The sequence below is a fragment of the Anopheles aquasalis genome, chromosome X (assembly GCF_943734665.1).
Source record: "Anopheles aquasalis chromosome X, idAnoAquaMG_Q_19, whole genome shotgun sequence".
NCBI classification, from domain to species: Eukaryota; Metazoa; Arthropoda; class Insecta; order Diptera; family Culicidae; genus Anopheles; species Anopheles aquasalis.
The window spans coordinates 3814323-3836388 of record NC_064876.1 but is presented as its reverse complement, the minus strand read 5'-3'; the positions used below and the strand labels follow the sequence as shown (position 1 = coordinate 3836388).

At 37.7% G+C, this 22066-nt stretch overlaps 1 protein-coding gene across 2 annotated transcripts in view; it reads right to left on the bottom strand.

Moving 5' to 3' along the window:
• Nucleotides 1–205: 205 nt before the first annotated feature.
• LOC126569084 (sushi, von Willebrand factor type A, EGF and pentraxin domain-containing protein 1) overlaps nt 206–22066 on the bottom strand; it is a 56415-nt gene continuing 34554 nt past the window's right edge. For both annotated transcript variants that reach the window (XM_050225900.1, XM_050225910.1), the window contains exons 7-11: nt 3829–4359; nt 3136–3732; nt 2694–3053; nt 1300–1479; nt 206–1157 (exon numbers count right to left, since the gene is read on the bottom strand). In XM_050225900.1, the coding sequence (XP_050081857.1) occupies nt 544–1157; nt 1300–1479; nt 2694–3053; nt 3136–3732; nt 3829–4359 (2282 nt within the window). In that variant the 3' untranslated portion in view covers nt 206–543. The remainder of the gene's footprint in view (nt 1158–1299; nt 1480–2693; nt 3054–3135; nt 3733–3828; nt 4360–22066) is intronic.

The window sequence follows — 22066 nt, the reverse complement described above, 5'->3', positions numbered from 1 at the left end:
GACGGGGGTTGTTTTTTTCTCTCTTTTCTTTCTTTCAAAGGACAGGGAATATCATACGAGTAAAAACTACGACCTAGGGCGATAGAGGCGGTAGCGGTAGGTGGCAGAGCAAGTTTGCGTTTCTCTTCACAATTAATCACAAGGGTTGCCCTTAGATGCTGGATCGATCAGCCCCCCCCCCCCCACCCCCACCCCCTGTCCCACGCTTTCTAAAATGGCCCTGCCTGCCTTTCTGCCTCCTCAATAATCACATACACGTGGCGGACACTGTGCCGCCGCCGCCTCCCCACACCCACTCACCCGGTGCATTCCGATCCGAACGGACGGAATGGACTGCGCTGACTCCAGGTTCGCTGGCTGGCCCCCGGGAGGGTGCATTGGTGGATGGAGATGGAATAATATGGTTCCGTGCGAGCCACGGGGTGAAGGCATCGCACGGAAGGAACTAGTGGGTGGAAAGGGTGTTTTATCTACCTCCCCTATCCCCTACCACCCCTTTCCCTGTCACTGCGCCCTTTCAACCTGGGTGCCCCTTTCGACGGCTCACCGGACGCTGACACCGTTGATCGTGATGACGTTACCACGACCGGTCGGTTCCGGCTCATACACCTCCTCGTTGGTGCGCATCTCGTACGGCGCATCGTAGAACTGTTCGCTCGGTATTTGGTCATAGATGTTCTCGCCCCCGCTGCCACCACCACCACCACCACCACCACCATCAGCGGTACCACTTCCGGGATGGTTACTCCTGAGAGTGTTGTTGTTGTTGTTGTTGTTGTTGTTGTTATTGTTGCTGCTTCCGTTGGGATGATAGCCACCGTGCGACAGCTGGCTGGGTGGCGGTGGGTGAGCACCACCACCACCACCACCACCACCACCACCAGACTGGAACGTGTTGAACGTAACCAGTCCGCCACCCCGGTTGGTCAAATCGAACGTATGGCGCCCGTTCTCGAGGCTCGAGTACGACATGACGGCCGCATTCTGGTCCTCCTTGTGCTCGGCTGCCTGCACGTTCTCGGTGTTTTTCACCGGGCGTGCCTTGTTGCGGTGCAGAAACAGGACACCGATCAGGATCAGCAGGATGACGATGATGGCGGCACCGATCGCGATGCCGGTACCGAGGCTGGTCGTTTCCTGTGCATCGTTCACGATCACTGAACAAATAAGAAGAAGAAGAAGAAGAAAAAGAAGAAGAAGAAAAAGAAGAAGAAGAAGAAGCAGAAGCAGAAGAAGAAGCAGCAGAAGAAGAAGGTTAGTGGGTAGTACTGGGCGCGTGACGCGTGCTCGGACACTTACGCTCGCAGCGCGGTTCCTCGCCGCTCCACTTGCCATCGTCCATGCACTTGCGCAAGTAGGGACCGATCCGGTTGAAGTGCGGCACACAGTGATACTCGGCCGACCCACCGTACACGGTTGACTCGTTCACGACGATCACTCGCCCATTCTCGATGTCCGCCGGCCGTCCACAATCGATCACTGCAAAGGGAATGCGAGTGTGAGAAGCGAGCGAGCGAGCGAACAGCGGGTTAGGGAAGTGCTCCCAACTTTCGTGAACTAATTGGCCTGACACAGAAGACATTCAGTCGACTTGAAGTTAATGCACAATGCAAATGTCTTACTTAATGGGGGGTCTTCGGTATTTAATTTTTATTTGTGACACATGTTTTTAACATTTTCCCCTAAAAGCTGATCCTTTCAAGAGTGTTGTGTAAAAGTTTTGGATCAATCGAGGAAAAACTGACAAAGCTACAGATTTTTGAAAGTCCGCGTTTCATACATGCGCCTCCATGCAGCTTGTTACTTTGAAGAGCGTTTCCCCAGAAGCAACGTTTTAAAAGTTGGTGCCCAGCGTAAAAACTACTGGACCGATTGATTCGGAACTTTTAACACATCAACTGTACACTCTTTACCAGGTAGCCCCGTTGAGATTTTATGAAAATTGTGGATACTTTTTTTTAAACAAATCGCCAAAAATAGTGTTTCTAGGCAAAATGCCAAAAAAGCATCACTTTTTCGTTTCAAAAAATCTGCCAATAATCGAAAAATGGGAATATCAACAAAAACGTCAACGGGGCTACCTAGATGAACTTATCATCTTTCAAGTAAGTATCAATTTGTACTTTTCTGATCACCCATCACGCAGCTACGATGGGCACCGTAAAAAATATCTTTTCGAAGACACGACTGCCTAAATTTGATGTCATGGATGAAGTTTTCAATAAATCTTCACCAAAGCACAATTGAATATTCTTCAACAGTTGCAGTTTAATATGCCATACACTTGAAAAAGTACCGGGGACGGATACGTCATAAAAAATCTCCAAAAGCGAGCCTTATTTTTAAGGCAGAAATTACCGAAGCCCCCTCTCCTCCATAAAACACTAATTAACATCGATAATGGATATTTAGTTCTTTCGTGGTAGTTCGTAGTTACAAAATGTTCTAAATGCTAATATCTCTAACCAACGACAATCAAAAGAATCCTGTTAAAAATGTATTGCTTGAGTGATTGGCTTACGAGAAACCAAAGAAATTTTGAAAGCAAAAAAAACTGCGTGCAAGTTACTATCTCGCAGATGGTAAAGAAGCGTTGGAAAGCGGGTGTGTAGAAAATCTTCAACTACCCGAAAAGAACGCGCTACAATTCGACAAAAAAAAAACGAACGAAAGGGGACCCCCCGAGTACTTACGTTTGCAGACGGGACTACGGCCGGACCACTGGCCAGTCGGCAGGCACGCCCGGGTACCGTTGCCGACCAGGTACCGGCCCTTCGCACAGCTAAACTCGGCCCGCCCACCAACACGCCGGCTACTACCACCGTAGTGCACCAGGACGGCCTCGGTGACGTTCAGCTCGGTGCAGGTGATCTCAGCGCAGCGCGGTGGCTCGTGGCTCCACGTACCATCCTCCAGACAGAGCCGACGTGACACACCGTCCAGCTTGTAGTTGCCCTCGCACTCGTACAGTGCGGCCGCCCCGTAGTACGTCGCATTCGTCGCCAGCGTCACCTTCCCGTTGGCGATACCGACCGGTGTTTCGCAGTCCACATCTGCGTCGAAGTGGAACAGAAAGCAACAAATGAAGGTCAACGATGGCACGCCGGGGCACGGCACGGCACGGTACACACTTACAGACACACTCCGGTATTTCGCCACTCCAGTGTCCATTCTCTTCGCACGTGATGAGCGCCTCACCGACAATCTTGTAGCCCCGCTCGCACCGATACTTGGCCAGCGCGCCGACCTTGTACGTCTGGACACCGCCCGTGGCTGCCGTGTCGGAGGTGCGGATCAACGTCCGGCCGTACATCCGATCGTTCCCGGTCACACTGAGGAAACTGTGGGGGGTGAGCGTTGGTTCGGCACACCGGATCTCCTCGCACCGTGGTGCACTTTCGCTCCACAGGCCCGTCTCGAGGCAGGTGCGCCGGCTGGGCCCGGCCAACCGGTGCGAACTGCTGCAGAAGTACTGCACTTCCGAGCCGAGGTAGGTTGCGTTCTGTAGGTACCGATGGGAACCGAATGGGCTCGGTGTGAGCGGGCCACAGTCCACGTACTCACAGTCGGGCGCTTCACCACTCCACTGGCCCGATTCCAGGCACGTCAGCGTGTCCTCACCACGCAGCAGATGGCCCGGATCGCAGTGGTACTGAATCGACGAGTGAATGTTGTAGTCGTACCCGATGACGTACGAGCCCGGTGGTACGTGCGGTGTCTCGCAGGTAATCACTGCCCGAAGAGGAACGAAAACAGAGACATATGGTGGGGCGGGGGGGGGGGGGGGGGGTTAGAACGATTTAGGGGTGTGTGCGTGTGGTTACTTACGCTCACAGACGGGCGCACTGCCGGACCATTTGCCATCCTTGGTGCAGTGCAGCTCCTGCGGCCCAACCAGCCAGTAGTCGTCGTCGCAAAAGTACCGGACGGCCGACCCGACCGTGGTGGAGTCGTTCACCAGCAGCAGGTTGCCCCGGTCGGGCCGGGCCGGCATGCCACAGTCGACGAACCGGCACACCGGTACACGGCCGGTCCAGTTGCCACCGAGCCCGCACGACAGGACCGGTTCGCCGAGCAGCACGAACCCGTGGTCGCAGGTGTAGAGCGCGGTCGAACCGGCCCGCCGTCCCGACACCTGCCGCCGACCACCCTGGATGGCCGGTGGTTCCGGGCACCAGTCCACCAGACACTTGGGCTGCTGGCCGGACCAACCGCCCGATTCGCACGTCCGGTTTTCGTGGCCAATCAGTGTGTAGTTCTCGTGGCAGGTGTAGAGCGCCTGCACGCCGTAGCTGGTGCGCTGCTCCGATAGGATGATGCCACCGTGCTCGATCGGTGGCAGCGGGCCACAGTCAACATCTGGAGCGAGAGAGGGGGAGAAGGGGAAAAAAATGAGTACACAACGCATTCTCTTAACGGGTCGGAACCATTTTCTATCATTAGAGTATGTGTTTTTTTTTTCTTCGAAAAAGAAACTTATACTAATCAATTAAAAAAATATCTTTCGGCGGTAACTCCCTTCACACCTTTCTTTTTTCACGTGCGTCAATCGCTTCTAAAGTCTCGTTCTTTCAAGAATATTGTGTGTAAACTTTTGAGAACAATCGAAGCCAAACTGATAAAGATATTGATTTTTGAAAGGTCGCGCCTCCTCATGCATTTGCAGACACGCGACTCTACACTGGATGCCATGGACGTAATTTCATAAAATATAAAAGTCATACATAAAAGTCGATAGTTTCAAGTACAATTCAAAAAACTTCAAGCGACGAACCCGGTTTGACAAATCCATCATCGTTTTCAAAGTCGGTGCCTATTCAGTACCGTAAAAACTATTGGACAGATTGATTTGAAACTTATAACACATAATCTGTACACTTTTTGCCAGGTAGCCCAGTCGAGATATCATGAAAATTGTTGATGTGTTGGCCGACTGTTTTTGTTATATCTTTGGTTCTAGGAGATATTTTAAGAAAATGTAAAAAGCACAGTAAAGAAGAATAAAAAACAAAACCATTGATATATAATACACACTTCTAGGCTAAGAGTTTCCCTGAAAAATCAGTGAAAATGAAAAAATGCATTCAAGGGGGATAAAGGTTTCTTTGCGTGCTTTTCGTACCTTGGCCGACTGTTTTTGTTATATCTTTGGTTTTAGGAGATATTTTAAGAAAATGTAAAAAGCACAGTAAAGAAGAATAAAAAACAAAACCAGTGATATGTAATACACACTTCTAGGCTGAGAGTTTCCCTGAAAAATCAGTGAAAATGAAAAAATGCATTCAAGGGGGATAAAGGTTTCTTTGCGTGCTTTTCGTACCTTGGCCGACTGTTTTTGTTATATCTTTGGTTCTAGGAGATATTTTAAGAAAATGTAAAAAGCACAGTAAAGAATAATAAGAAACAAAACCATTGATATGTAATACACATATCTAGGCTGAGAGTTTCCCTGAAAATTCAGTGAAAATGAAAAAAATGCATTCAAGGGGGATAAAGGTTTCTTTGCGTACTTTTCGTACCTTGGCCGACTGTTTTTGTTATATCTTTGGTTCTAGGAGATATTTTAAGAAAATGTAAAAAGCACAGTAAAGAAGAATAAGAAACAAAACCATTGATATGTAATACACACTTCTAGGCTGAGAGTTTCCCTGAAAAATCAGTGAAAATGAAAAAAATGCATTCAAGGGGGATAAAGGTTTCTTTGCGTGCTCTTCGTACCTTTGCCGACTGTTTTTGTTATATCTTTGGTTCTAGGAGATATTTTAAGAAAATGTAAAAAGCACAGTAAAGAAGAATAAGAAACAAAACCATTGATATGTAATACACACTTCTAGGCTGAGAGTTTCCCTGAAAAATCAGTGAAAATCAAAAAAATGCATTCAAGGCGGTGGATAAAGGTTTCTTTGCGTGCTCTTCGTACCTTTGCCGACTGTTTTTGTTATATCTTTGGTTCTAGGAGATATTTTAAGAAAATGTAAAAAGCACAGTAAAGAAGAATAAGAAACAAAACCATTGATATGTAATACACACTTCTAGGCTAAGAGTTTCCCTGAAAAATCAGTGAAAATGAAAAGAATGCATTCAAGGGGGATAAAGGTTTCTTTGCGTGCTCTTCGTACCTTGGCCGACTGTTTTTGTTATATCTTTGGTTCTAGGAGATATTTTAAGAAAATGTAAAAAGCACAGTAAAGAATAATAAGAAACAAAACCATTGATATGTAATACACACTTCTAGGCTGAGAGTTTCCCTGAAAAATCAGTGAAAATCAAAAAAATGCATTCAAGGCGGTGGATAAAGGTTTCTTTGCGTGCTCTTCGTACCTTGGCCGACTGTTTTTGTTATATCTTTGGTTCTAGGAGATATTTTAAGAAAATGTAAAAAGCACAGTAAAGAATAATAAGAAACAAAACCATTGATATGTAATACACACTTCTAGGCTGAGAGTTTCCCTGAAAAATCAGTGAAAATCAAAAAAATGCATTCAAGGGGGATAAAAGTTTCTTTGCGTGTTTTTCGTACCTTTGCCGACTGTTTTTGTTATATCTTTGGTTCTAGTAGATATTTTACGAAAATGTAAAAAGCACAGTAAAGAAGAATAAGAAACAAAACCATTGATATGTAATACACACTTCTAGGCTGAGAGTTTCCCTGAAAAATCAGTGAAAATGAAAAAAATGCATTCAAGGGGGATAAAGGTTTCTTTGCGTGCTTTTCGTACCTTGGCCGACTGTTTTTGTTATATCTTTGGTTCTAGGAGATATTTTAAGAAAATGTAAAAAGCACAGTAAAGAAGAATAAGAAACAAAACCATTGATATGTAATACACACTTCTAGGCTGAGTTTCCCTGAAAAATCAGTGAAAATGAAAAAAATGCATTCAAGGGGGATAAAGGTTTCTTTGCGTGCTTTTCGTACCTTGGCCGACTGTTTTTGTTATATCTTTGGTTCTAGGAGATATTTTAAGAAAATGTAAAAAGCACAGTAAAGAAGAATAAGAAACAAAACCATTGATATGTAATACACACTTCTAGGCTGAGAGTTTCCCTGAAAAATCAGTGAAAATGAAAAAAATGCATTCAAGGGGGATAAAGGTTTCTTTGCGTGCTTTTCGTACCTTGGCCGACTGTTTTTGTTATATCTTTGGTTCTAGGAGATATTTTAAGAAAATGTAAAAAGCACAGTAAAGAAGAATAAGAAACAAAACCATTGATATGTAATACACACTTCTAGGCTGAGAGTTTCCCTGAAAAATCAGTGAAAATGAAAAAAATGCATTCAAGGGGGATAAAGGTTTCTTTGCGTGCTTTTCGTACCTTGGCCGACTGTTTTTGTTATATCTTTGGTTCTAGGAGATATTTTAAGAAAATGTAAAAAGCACAGTAAAGAAGAATAAGAAACAAAACCATTGATATGTAATACACACTTCTAGGCTGAGAGTTTCCCTGAAAAATCAGTGAAAATGAAAAAAATGCATTCAAGGGGGATAAAGGTTTCTTTGCGTGCTTTTCGTACCTTGGCCGACTGTTTTTGTTATATCTTTGGTTCTAGGAGATATTTTAAGAAAATGTAAAAAGCACAGTAAAGAAGAATAAGAAACAAAACCATTGATATGTAATACACATATCTAGGCTGAGAGTTTCCCTGAAAATTCAGTGAAAATGAAAAAAATGCATTCAAGGGGGATAAAGGTTTCTTTGCGTACTTTTCGTACCTTGGCCGACTGTTTTTGTTATATCTTTGGTTCTAGGAGATATTTTAAGAAAATGTAAAAAGCACAGTAAAGAAGAATAAGAAACAAAACCATTGATATGTAATACACACTTCTAGGCTAAGAGTTTCCCTGAAAAATCAGTGAAAATCAAAAAAATGCATTCAAGGCGGTGGATAAAGGTTTCTTTGCGTGCTCTTCGTACCTTGGCCGACTGTTTTTGTTATATCTTTGGTTCTAGGAAATATTTTAAGAAAATGTAAAAAGCACAGTAAAGAAGAATAAGAAACAAAACCATTGATATGTAATACACACTTCTAGGCTGAGAGTTTCCCTGAAAAATCAGTGAAAATCAAAAATATGCATTCAAGGCGGTGGATAAAGGTTTCTTTGCGTGCTCTTCGTACCTTTGCCGACTGTTTTTGTTATATCTTTGGTTCTAGGAGATATTTTAAGAAAATGTAAAAAGCACAGTAAAGAAGAATAAGAAACAAAACCATTGATATGTAATACACACTTCTAGGCTAAGAGTTTCCCTGAAAAATCAGTGAAAATGAAAAGAATGCATTCAAGGGGGATAAAGGTTTCTTTGCGTGCTCTTCGTACCTTGGCCGACTGTTTTTGTTATATCTTTGGTTCTAGGAGATATTTTAAGAAAATGTAAAAAGCACAGTAAAGAATAATAAGAAACAAAACCATTGATATGTAATACACACTTCTAGGCTGAGAGTTTCCCTGAAAAATCAGTGAAAATCAAAAAAATGCATTCAAGGCGGTGGATAAAGGTTTCTTTGCGTGCTCTTCGTACCTTGGCCGACTGTTTTTGTTATATCTTTGGTTCTAGGAGATATTTTAAGAAAATGTAAAAAGCACAGTAAAGAATAATAAGAAACAAAACCATTGATATGTAATACACACTTCTAGGCTGAGAGTTTCCCTGAAAAATCAGTGAAAATCAAAAAAATGCATTCAAGGGGGATAAAGGTTTCTTTGCGTGTTTTTCGTACCTTTGCCGACTGTTTTTGTTATATCTTTGGTTCTAGTAGATATTTTACGAAAATGTAAAAAGCACAGTAAAGAAGAATAAGAAACAAAACCATTGATATGTAATACACACTTCTAGGCTGAGAGTTTCCCTGAAAAATCAGTGAAAATCAAAAAAATGCATTCAAGGGGGATAAAGGTTTCTTTGCGTGCTTTTCGTACCTTGGCCGACTGTTTTTGTTATATCTTTGGTTCTAGGAGATATTTTAAGAAAATGTAAAAAGCACAGTAAAGAAGAATAAGAAACAAAACCATTGATATGTAATACACACTTCTAGGCTGAGAGTTTCTCTGAAAAATCAGTGAAAATGAAAAAAATGCATTCAAGGGGGATAAAGGTTTCTTTGCGTGCTTTTCGTACCTTGGCCGACTGTTTTTGTTATATCTTTGGTTCTAGGAGATATTTTAAGAAAATGTAAAAAGCACAGTAAAGAAGAATAAGAAACAAAACCATTGATATGTAATACACACTTCTAGGCTGAGAGTTTCCCTGAAAAATCAGTGAAAATGAAAAAAATGCATTCAAGGGGGATAAAGGTTTCTTTGCGTGCTTTTCGTACCTTGGCCGACTGTTTTTGTTATATCTTTGGTTCTAGGAGATATTTTAAGAAAATGTAAAAAGCACAGTAAAGAAGAATAAGAAACAAAACCATTAATATGTAATACACACTTCTAGGATAAGAGTTTCCCTGAAAAATCAGTGAAAATTAAAAAAATGCATTCAAGGGGGATAAAGGTTTCTTTGCGTGCTTTTCGTACCTTGGCCGACTGTTTTTGTTATATCTTTGGTTCTAGGAGATATTTTAAGAAAATGTAAAAAGCACAGTAAAGAAGAATAAGAAACAAAACCATTGATATGTAATACACACTTCTAGGCTGAGAGTTTCCCTGAAAAATCAGTGAAAATGAAAAAAATGCATTCAAGGGGGATAAAGGTTTCTTTGCGTGCTTTTCGTACCTTGGCCGACTGTTTTTGTTATATCTTTGGTTCTAGGAGATATTTTAAGAAAATGTAAAAAGCACAGTAAAGAAGAATAAGAAACAAAACCATTGATATGTAATACACACTTCTAGGCTAAGAGTTTCCCTGAAAAATTAGTGAAAATCAAAAAAATGCATTCAAGGGGGATAAAGGTTTCTTTGCGTGCTTTTCGTACCTTGGCCGACTGTTTTTGTTATATCTTTGGTTCTAGGAGATATTTTAAGAAAATGTAAAAAGCACAGTAAAGAAGAATAAGAAACAAAACCATTGATATGTAATACACACTTCTAGGCTAAGAGTTTCCCTGAAAAATCAGTGAAAATGAAAAAAATGCATTCAAGGGGGATAAAGGTTTCTTTGCGTGCTTTTCGTACCTTGGCCGACTGTTTTGGTTATATCTTTGGTTCTAGGAGATATTTTAAGAAAATGTAAAAAGCACAGTAAAGAAGAATAAGAAACAAAACCATTGATATGTTATACACACTTCTAGGCTGAGAGTTTCCCTGAAAAATCAGTGAAAATGAAAAAAATGCATTCAAGGGGGATAAAGGTTTCTTTGCGTGCTTTTCGTACCTTGGCCGACTGTTTTTGTTATATCTTTGGTTCTAGGAGATATTTTAAGAAAATGTAAAAAGCACAGTAAAGAAGAATAAGAAACAAAACCATTGATATGTAATACACACTTCTAGGCTGAGAGTTTCCCTGAAAAATCAGCGAAAATGAAAAAAATGCATTCAAGGGGGATAAAGGTTTCTTTGCGTGCTCTTCGTACCTTGGCCGACTGTTTTTGTTATATCTTTGGTTCTAGGAGATATTTTAAGAAAATGTAAAAAGCACAGTAAAGAAGAATAAGAAACAAAACCATTGATATGTAATACACACTTCTAGGCTAAGAGTTTCCCTGAAAAATCAGTGAAAATGAAAAAAATGCATTCAAGGGGGATAAAGGTTTCTTTGAGTGCTTTTCGTACCTTGGCCGACTGTTTTTGTTATATCTATGGTTCTAGGAGATATTTTAAGAAAATGTAAAAAGCACAGTAAAGAATAATAAGAAACAAAACCATTGATATGTAATACACACTTCTAGGCTAAGAGTTTCCCTGAAAAATCAGTGAAAATCAAAAAAATGCATTCAAGGCGGTGGATAAAGGTTTCTTTGCGTGCTCTTCGTACCTTGGCCGACTGTTTTTGTTATATCTTTGGTTCTAGGAGATATTTTAAGAAAATGTAAAGAGCACAGTAAAGAAGAATAAAAAACAAAACCATTGATATGTAATACACACTTCTAGGCTGAGAGTTTCCCTGAAAAATCAGTGAAAATCAAAAAAATGCATTCAAGGCGGTGGATAAAGGTTTCTTTGTGTGCTTTTCGTACCTTGGCCGACTGTTTTTGTTATATCTTTGGTTCTAGGAGATATTTTAAGAAAATGTAAAAAGCACAGTAAAGAAGAATAAAAAACAAAACCATTGATATGTAATACACACTTCTAGGCTAAGAGTTTCCCTGAAAAATCAGTGAAAATGAAGAAAATGCATTCAAGGGGGATAAAGGTTTCTTTGCGTGCTTTTCGTAGCTTGGCCGACTGTTTTTGTTATATCTTTGGTTCTAGGAGATATTTTAAGAAAATGTAAAAAGCACAGTAAAGAAGAATAAGAAACAAAACCATTGATATGTAATACACACTTCTAGGCTAAGAGTTTCCCTGAAAAATCAGTGAAAATCAAAAAAATGCATTCAAGGCGGTGGATAAAGGTTTCTTTGCGTGCTTTTCGTACCTTGGCCGACTGTTTTTGTTATATCTTTGGTTCTAGGAGATATTTTAAGAAAATGTAAAAAGCACAGTAAAGAAGAATAAGAAACAAAACCATTGATATGTAATACACACTTCTAGGCTAAGAGTTTCCCTGAAAAATCAGTGAAAATGAAGAAAATGCATTCAAGGCGGTGAACAAAGGTTTTTTTGCGTGCTTTTCGTACCTTGGCCGACTGTTTTGGTTATATCTTTGGTTCTAGGAGATATTTTAAGAAAATGTAAAAAGCACAGTAAAGAAGAATAAGAAACAAAACCATTGATATGTTATACACACTTCTAGGCTGAGAGTTTCCCTGAAAAATCAGTGAAAATGAAAAAAATGCATTCAAGGGGGATAAAGGTTTCTTTGCGTGCTTTTCGTACCTTGGCCGACTGTTTTTGTTATATCTTTGGTTCTAGGAGATATTTTAAGAAAATGTAAAAAGCACAGTAAAGAAGAATAGGAAACAAAACCATTGATATGTAATACACACTTCTAGGCTGAGAGTTTCCCTGAAAAATCAGCGAAAATGAAAAAAATGCATTCAAGGGGGGTAAAGGTTTCTTTGTGTGCTCTTCGTACCTTGGCCGACTGTTTTTGTTATATCTTTGGTTCTAGGAGATATTTTAAGAAAATGTAAAAAGCACAGTAAAGAAGAATAAGAAACAAAACCATTGATATGTAATACACACTTCTAGGCTGAGAGTTTCCCTGAAAAATCAGCGAAAATGAAAAAAATGCATTCAAGGGGGATAAAGGTTTCTTTGTGTGCTCTTCGTACCTTGGCCGACTGTTTTTGTTATATCTTTGGTTCTAGGAGATATTTTAAGAAAATGTAAAAAGCACAGTAAAGAAGAATAAGAAACAAAACCATTGATATGTTATACACACTTCTAGGCTGAGAGTTTCCCTGAAAAATCAGTGAAAATGAAAAAAATGCATTCAAGGGGGATAAAGGTTTCTTTGCGTGCTTTTCGTACCTTGGCCGACTGTTTTTGTTATATCTTTGGTTCTAGGAGATATTTTAAGAAAATGTAAAAAGCACAGTAAAGAAGAATAAGAAACAAAACCATTGATATGTTATACACACTTCTAGGCTGAGAGTTTCCCTGAAAAATCAGTGAAAATGAAAAAAATGCATTCAAGGGGGATAAAGGTTTCTTTGCGTGCTTTTCGTACCTTGGCCGACTGTTTTTGTTATATCTTTGGTTCTAGGAGATATTTTAAGAAAATGTAAAAAGCACAGTAAAGAAGAATAAGAAACAAAACCATTGATATGTAATACACACTTCTAGGCTGAGAGTTTCCCTGAAAAATCAGCGAAAATGAAAAAAATGCATTCAAGGGGGATAAAGGTTTCTTTGTGTGCTCTTCGTACCTTGGCCGACTGTTTTTGTTATATCTTTGGTTCTAGGAGATATTTTAAGAAAATGTAAAAAGCACAGTAAAGAAGAATAAAAAACAAAACCATTGATATGTAATACACACTTCTAAGCTGAGAGTTTCCCTGAAAAATCAGCGAAAATGAAAAAAATGCATTCAAGGGGGATAAAGGTTTCTTTGTGTGCTCTTCGTACCTTGGCCGACTGTTTTTGTTATATCTTTGGTTCTAGGAGATATTTTAAGAAAATGTAAAAAGCACAGTAAAGAAGAATAAGAAACAAAACCATTGATATGTAATACACACTTCTAGGCTAAGAGTTTCCCTGAAAAATCAGTGAAAATGAAAAAAATGCATTCAAGGCGGTGGATAAAGGTTTCTTTGCGTGCTTTTCGTACCTTGGCCGACTGTTTTTGTTATATCTTTGGTTCTAGGAGATATTTTAAGAAAATGTAAAAAGCACAGTAAAGAAGAATAAGAAACAAAACCATTGATATGTAATACACACTTCTAGGCTAAGAGTTTCCCTGAAAAATCAGTGAAAATGAAAAAAATGCATTCAAGGGGGATAAAGGTTTCTTTGCGTGCTTTTCGTACCTTGGCCGACTGTTTTTGTTATATCTTTGGTTCTAGGAGATATTTTAAGAAAATGTAAAAAGCACAGTAAAGAAGAATAAGAAACAAAACCATTGATATGTAATACACACTTCTAGGCTGAGAGTTTCCCTGAAAAATCAGTGAAAATGAAAAAAATGCATTCAAGGGGGATAAAGGTTTCTTTGCGTGCTTTTCGTACCTTGGCCGACTGTTTTTGTTATATCTTTGGTTCTAGGAGATATTTTAAGAAAATGTAAAAAGCACAGTAAAGAAGAATAAGAAACAAAACCATTGATATGTAATACACACTTCTAGGCTGAGAGTTTCCCTGAAAAATCAGTGAAAATGAAAAAAATGCATTCAAGGGGGATAAAGGTTTCTTTGCGTGCTCTTCGTACCTTGGCCGACTGTTTTTGTTATATCTTTGGTTCTAGGAGATATTTTAAGAAAATGTAAAAAGCACAGTAAAGAAGAATAAAAAACAAAACCATTGATATGTAATACGCACTTCTAAGCTGAGAGTTTCCCTGAAAAATCAGTGAAAAAGAAAAAAATGCATTCAAGGGGGATAAAGGTTTCTTTGCGTGCTCTTCGTACCTTGGCCGACTGTTTTTGTTATATCTTTGGTTCTAGGAGATATTTTAAGAAAATGTAAAAAGCACAGTAAAGAAGAATAAGAAACAAAACCATTGATATGTAATACACACTTCTAGGCTGAGAGTTTCCCTGAAAAATCAGCGAAAATGAAAAAAATGCATTCAAGGGGGATAAAGGTTTCTTTGCGTGCTTTTCGTACCTTGGCCGACTGTTTTTGTTATATCTTTGGTTCTAGGAGATATTTTAAGAAAATGTAAAAAGCACAGTAAAGAAGAATAAAAAACAAAACCATTGATATGTAATACACACTTCTAAGCTGAGAGTTTCCCTGAAAAATCAGTGAAAAAGAAAAAAATGCATTCAAGGGGGATAAAGGTTTCTTTGCGTGCTCTTCGTACCTTGGCCGACTGTTTTTGTTATATCTTTGGTTCTAGGAGATATTTTAAGAAAATGTAAAAAGCACAGTAAAGAAGAATAAAAAACAAAACCATTGATATGTAATACACACTTCTAAGCTGAGAGTTTCCCTGAAAAATCAGTGAAAAAGAAAAAAATGCATTCAAGGGGGATAAAGGTTTCTTTGCGTGCTCTTCGTACCTTGGCCGACTGTTTTTGTTATATCTTTGGTTCTAGGAGATATTTTAAGAAAATGTAAAAAGCACAGTAAAGAAGAATAAGAAACAAAACCATTGATATGTAATACACACTTCTAGGCTAAGAGTTTCCCTGAAAAATCAGTGAAAATGAAAAAAATGCATTCAAGGCGGTGGATAAAGGTTTCTTTGCGTGCTTTTCGTACCTTGGCCGACTGTTTTTGTTATATCTTTGGTTCTAGGAGATATTTTAAGAAAATGTAAAAAGCACAGTAAAGAAGAATAAGAAACAAAACCATTGATATGTAATACACACTTCTAGGCTAAGAGTTTCCCTGAAAAATCAGTGAAAATGAAAAAAATGCATTCAAGGGGGATAAAGGTTTCTTTGCGTGCTTTTCGTACCTTGGCCGACTGTTTTTGTTATATCTTTGGTTCTAGGAGATATTTTAAGAAAATGTAAAAAGCACAGTAAAGAAGAATAAGAAACAAAACCATTGATATGTAATACACACTTCTAGGCTGAGAGTTTCCCTGAAAAATCAGTGAAAATGAAAAAAATGCATTCAAGGGGGATAAAGGTTTCTTTGCGTGCTTTTCGTACCTTGGCCGACTGTTTTTGTTATATCTTTGGTTCTAGGAGATATTTTAAGAAAATGTAAAAAGCACAGTAAAGAAGAATAAGAAACAAAACCATTGATATGTAATACACACTTCTAGGCTAAGAGTTTCCCTGAAAAATCAGTGAAAATGAAGAAAATGCATTCAAGGCGGTGAACAAAGGTTTTTTTGCGTGCTTTTCGTACCTTGGCCGACTGTTTTGGTTATATCTTTGGTTCTAGGAGATATTTTAAGAAAATGTAAAAAGCACAGTAAAGAAGAATAAGAAACAAAACCATTGATATGTAATACACACTTCTAGGCTGAGAGTTTCCCTGAAAAATCAGCGAAAATGAAAAAAATGCATTCAAGGGGGATAAAGGTTTCTTTGTGTGCTCTTCGTACCTTGGCCGACTGTTTTTGTTATATCTTTGGTTCTAGGAGATATTTTAAGAAAATGTAAAAAGCACAGTAAAGAAGAATAAAAAACAAAACCATTGATATGTAATACGCACTTCTAAGCTGAGAGTTTCCCTGAAAAATCAGTGAAAAAGAAAAAAATGCATTCAAGGGGGATAAAGGTTTCTTTGCGTGCTCTTCGTACCTTGGCCGACTGTTTTTGTTATATCTTTGGTTCTAGGAGATATTTTAAGAAAATGTAAAAAGCACAGTAAAGAAGAATAAGAAACAAAACCATTGATATGTAATACACACTTCTAGGCTAAGAGTTTCCCTGAAAAATCAGTGAAAATGAAAAAAATGCATTCAAGGCGGTGGATAAAGGTTTCTTTGAGTGCTTTTCGTACCTTGGCCGACTGTTTTTGTTATATCTTTGGTTCTAGGAGATATTTTAAGAAAATGTAAAAAGCACAGTAAAGAAGAATAAGAAACAAAACCATTGATATGTAATACACACTTCTAGGCTAAGAGTTTCCCTGAAAAATCAGTGAAAATGAAAAAAATGCATTCAAGGGGGATAAAGGTTTCTTTGCGTGCTTTTCGTACCTTGGCCGACTGTTTTTGTTATATCTTTGGTTCTAGGAGATATTTTAAGAAAATGTAAAAAGCACAGTAAAGAAGAATAAGAAACAAAACCATTGATATGTAATACACACTTCTAGGCTGAGAGTTTCCCTGAAAAATCAGTGAAAATGAAAAAAATGCATTCAAGGGGGATAAAGGTTTCTTTGCGTGCTTTTCGTACCTTGGCCGACTGTTTTTGTTATATCTTTGGTTCTAGGAGATATTTTAAGAAAATGTAAAAAGCACAGTAAAGAAGAATAAGAAACAAAACCATTGATATGTAATACACACTTCTAGGCTGAGAGTTTCCCTGAAAAATCAGTGAAAATGAAAAAAATGCATTCAAGGGGGATAAAGGTTTCTTTGCGTGCTTTTCGTACCTTGGCCGACTGTTTTTGTTATATCTTTGGTTCTAGGAGATATTTTAAGAAAATGTAAAAAGCACAGTAAAGAAGAATAAGAAACAAAACCATTGATATGTAATACACACTTCTAGGCTGAGAGTTTCCCTGAAAAATCAGTGAAAATGAAAAAAATGCATTCAGGGGGGATAAAGGTTTCTTTGTGTGCTTTTCGTACCTTGGCCGACTGTTTTTGTTATATCTTTGGTTCTAGGAGATATTTTAAGAAAATGTAAAAAGCACAGTAAAGAAGAATAAGAAACAAAACCATTAATATGTAATACACACTTCTAGGCTGAGAGTTTCCCTGAAAAATCAGTGAAAATGAAAAAAATGCATTCAAGGGGGATAAAGGTTTCTTTGCGTGCTTTTCGTACCTTGGCCGACTGTTTTTGTTATATCTTTGGTTCTAGGAGATATTTTAAGAAAATGTAAAAAGCACAGTAAAGAAGAATAAGAAACAAAACCATTGATATGTAATACACACTTCTAGGCTGAGAGTTTCCCTGAAAAATTAGTGAAAATCAAAAAAATGCATTCAAGGGGGATAAAGGTTTCTTTGCGTGCTTTTCGTACCTTGGCCGACTGTTTTTGTTATATCTTTGGTTCTAGGAGATATTTTAAGAAAATGTAAAAAGCACAGTAAAGAAGAATAAGAAACAAAACCATTGATATGTAATACACACTTCTAGGCTGAGAGTTTCCCTGAAAAATCAGTGAAAATGAAAAAAATGCATTCAAGGGGGATAAAGGTTTCTTTGCGTGCTTTTCGTACCTTGGCCGACTGTTTTTGTTATATCTTTGGTTCTAGGAGATATTTTAAGAAAATGTAAAAAGCACAGTAAAGAAGAATAAGAAACAAAACCATTGATATGTAATACACACTTCTAGGCTAAGAGTTTCCCTGAAAAATCAGTGAAAATGAAAAAAATGCATTCAAGGGGGATAAAGGTTTCTTTGCGTGCTTTTCGTACCTTGGCCGACTGTTTTTGTTATATCTTTGGTTCTAGGAGATATTTTAAGAAAATGTAAAAAGCACAGTAAAGAAGAATAAGAAACAAAACCATTGATATGTAATACACACTTCTAGGCTGAGAGTTTCCCTGAAAAATCAGTGAAAATGAAAAAAATGCATTCAAGGGGGATAAAGGTTTCTTTGCGTGCTTTTCGTACCTTGGCCGACTGTTTTTGTTATATCTTTGGTTCTAGGAGATATTTTAAGAAAATGTAAAAAGCACAGTAAAGAAGAATAAGAAACAAAACCATTGATATGTAATACACACTTCTAGGCTAAGAGTTTCCCTGAAAAATCAGTGAAAATGAAAAAAATGCATTCAAGGGGGATAAAGGTTTCTTTGCGTGCTTTTCGTACCTTGGCCGACTGTTTTTGTTATATCTTTGGTTCTAGGAGATATTTTAAGAAAATGTAAAAAGCACAGTAAAGAAGAATAAGAAACAAAACCATTGATATGTAATACACACTTCTAGGCTGAGAGTTTCCCTGAAAAATCAGTGAAAATGAAAAAAATGCATTCAAGGGGGATAAAGGTTTCTTTGCGTGCTTTTCGTACCTTGGCCGACTGGTTTTGTTATATCTTTGGTTCTAGGAGATATTTTAAGAAAATGTAAAAAGCACAGTAAAGAAGAATAAGAAACAAAACCATTGATATGTAATACACACTTCTAGGCTGAGAGTTTCCCTGAAAAATCAGTGAAAATGAAAAAAATGCATTCAAGGGGGATAAAGGTTTCTTTGCGTGCTTTTCGTACCTTGGCCGACTGTTTTTGTTATATCTTTGGTTCTAGGAGATATTTTAAGAAAATGTAAAAAGCACAGTAAAGAAGAATAAGAAACAAAACCATTGATATGTAATACACACTTCTAGGCTGAGAGTTTCCCTGAAAAATCAGTGAAAATGAAAAAAATGCATTCAAGGGGGATAAAGGTTTCTTTGCGTGCTTTTCGTACCTTGGCCGACTGTTTTTGTTATATCTTTGGTTCTAGGAGATATTTTAAGAAAATGTAAAAAGCACAGTAAAGAAGAATAAGAAACAAAACCATTGATATGTAATACACACTTCTAGGCTGAGAGTTTCCCTGAAAAATCAGTGAAAATGAAAAAAATGCATTCAAGGGGGATAAAGGTTTTTTTGCGTGCTTTTCGTACCTTGGCCGACTGTTTTTGTTATATCTTTGGTTCTAGGAGATATTTTAAGAAAATGTAAAAAGCACAGTAAAGAAGAATAAGAAACAAAACCATTGATATGTAATACACACTTCTAGGCTGAGAGTTTCCCTGAAAAATCAGTGAAAATGAAAAAAATGCATTCAAGGGGGATAAAGGTTTCTTTGCGTGCTTTTCGTACCTTGGCCGACTGTTTTTGTTATATCTTTGGTTCTAGGAGATATTTTAAGAAAATGTAAAAAGCACAGTAAAGAAGAATAAGAAACAAAACCATTGATATGTAATACACACTTCTAGGCTAAGAGTTTCCCTGAAAAATCAGTGAAAATTAAAAAAAATGCATTCAAGGGGGATAAAGGTTTCTTTGCGTGCTTTTCGTACCTTGGCCGACTGTTTTTGTTATATCTTTGGTTCTAGGAGATATTTTAAGAAAATGTAAAAAGCACAGTAAAGAAGAATAAGAAACAAAACCATTGATATGTAATACACACTTCTAGGCTGAGAGTTTCCCTGAAAAATCAGTGAAAATGAAAAAAAATGCATTCAAGGGGGATAAAGGTTTCTTTGCGTGCTTTTCGTACCTTGGCCGACTGTTTTTGTTATATCTTTGGTTCTAGGAGATATTTTAAGAAAATGTAAAAAGCACAGTAAAGAAGAATAAGAAACAAAACCATTGATATGTAATACACACTTCTAGGCTGAGAGTTTCCCTGAAAAATCAGTGAAAATGAAAAAAATGCATTCAAGGGGGATAAAGGTTTCTTTGCGTGCTTTTCGTACCTTGGCCGACTGTTTTTGTTATATCTTTGGTTCTAGGAGATATTTTAAGAAAATGTAAAAAGCACAGTAAAGAAGAATAAGAAACAAAACCATTGATATGTAATACACACTTCTAGGCTGAGAGTTTCCCTGAAAAATCAGTGAAAATGAAAAAAATGCATTCAAGGGGGATAAAGGTTTCTTTGCGTGCTTTTCGTACCTTGGCCGACTGTTTTTGTTATATCTTTGGTTCTAGGAGATATTTTAAGAAAATGTAAAAAGCACAGTAAAGAAGAATAAGAAACAAAACCATTAATATGTAATACACACTTCTAGGATAAGAGTTTCCCTGAAAAATCAGTGAAAATTAAAAAAATGCATTCAAGGGGGATAAAGGTTTCTTTGCGTGCTTTTCGTACCTTGGCCGACTGTTTTTGTTATATCTTTGGTTCTAGGAGATATTTTAAGAAAATGTAAAAAGCACAGTAAAGAAGAATAAGAAACAAAACCATTGATATGTAATACACACTTCTAGGCTGAGAGTTTCCCTGAAAAATCAGTGAAAATGAAAAAAATGCATTCAAGGGGGATAAAGGTTTCTTTGCGTGCTTTTCGTACCTTGGCCGACTGTTTTTGTTATATCTTTGGTTCTAGGAGATATTTTAAGAAAATGTAAAAAGCACAGTAAAGAAGAATAAGAAACAAAACCATTGATATGTAATACACACTTCTAGGCTAAGAGTTTCCCTGAAAAATCAGTGAAAATGAAAAAAATGCATTCAAGGGGGATAAAGGTTTCTTTGCGTGCTTTTCGTACCTTGGCCGACTGTTTTTGTTATATCTTTGGTTCTAGGAGATATTTTAAGAAAATGTAAAAAGCACAGTAAAGAAGAATAAGAAACAAAACCATTGATATGTAATACACACTTCTAGGCTGAGAGTTTCCCTGAAAAATCAGTGAAAATGAAAAAAATGCATTCAAGGGGGATAAAGGTTTCTTTGCGTGCTTTTCGTACCTTGGCCGACTGTTTTTGTTATATCTTTGGTTCTAGGAGATATTTTAAGAAAATGTAAAAAGCACAGTAAAGAAGAATAAGAAACAAAACCATTGATATGTAATACACACTTCTAGGCTAAGAGTTTCCCTGAAAAATCAGTGAAAATGAAAAAAATGCATTCAAGGGGGATAAAGGTTTCTTTGAGTGCTTTTCGTACCTTGGCCGACTGTTTTTGTTATATCTTTGGTTCTAGGAGATATTTTAAGAAAATGTAAAAAGCACAGTAAAGAAGAATAAGAAACAAAACCATTGATATGTAATACACACTTCTAGGCTGAGAGTTTCCCTGAAAAATCAGTGAAAATGAAAAAAATGCATTCAAGGGGGATAAAGGTTTCTTTGCGTGCTTTTCGTACCTTGGCCGACTGTTTTTGTTATATCTTTGGTTCTAGGAGATATTTTAAAAAAATGTAAAAAGCACAGTAAAGAAGAATAAGAAACAAAACCATTGATATGTTATACACACTTCTAGGCTAAGAGTTTCCCTGAAAAATCAGTGAAAATGAAGAAAATGCATTCAAGGCGGTGAACACAGGTTTTTTTGCGTGCTTTTCGTACCTTGGCCGACTGTTTTTGTTATATCTTTGGTTCTAGGAGATATTTTAAGAAAATGTAAAAAGCACAGTAAAGAAGAATAAAAAACAAAACCATTGATATGTAATACACACTTCTAGGCTGAGAGTTTCCCTGAAAAATCAGTGAAAATGAAAAAAATGCATTCAAGGGAGATAAAGGTTTCTTTGCGTGCTTTTCGTACCTTGGCCGACTGTTTTTGTTATATCTTTGGTTCTAGGAGATATTTTAAGAAAATGTAAAAAGCACAGTAAAGAAGAATAAAAAACAAAACCATTGATATGTAATACACACTTCTAGGCTGAGAGTTTCCCTGAAAAATCAGTGAAAATGAAAAAAATGCATTCAAGGGGGATAAAGGTTTCTTTGCGTGCTTTTCGTACCTTGGCCGACTGTTTTTGTTATATCTTTGGTTCTAGGAGATATTTTAAGAAAATGTAAAAAGCACAGTAAAGAAGAATAAGAAACAAAACCATTGATATGTAATACACACTTCTAGGCTGAGAGTTTCCCTGAAAAATCAGAGAAAATTAAAAAAATGCATTCAAGGCGGTGGATAAAGGTTTCTTTGCGTGCTTTTCGTACCTTGGCCGACTGTTTTTGTTATATCTTTGGTTCTAGGAGATATTTTAAGAAAATGTAAAAAGCACAGTAAAGAAGAATAAGAAACAAAACCATTGATATGTAATACACACTTCTAGGCTGAGAGTTTCCCTGAAAAATCAGTGAAAATGAAAAAAATGCATTCAAGGGGGATAAAGGTTTCTTT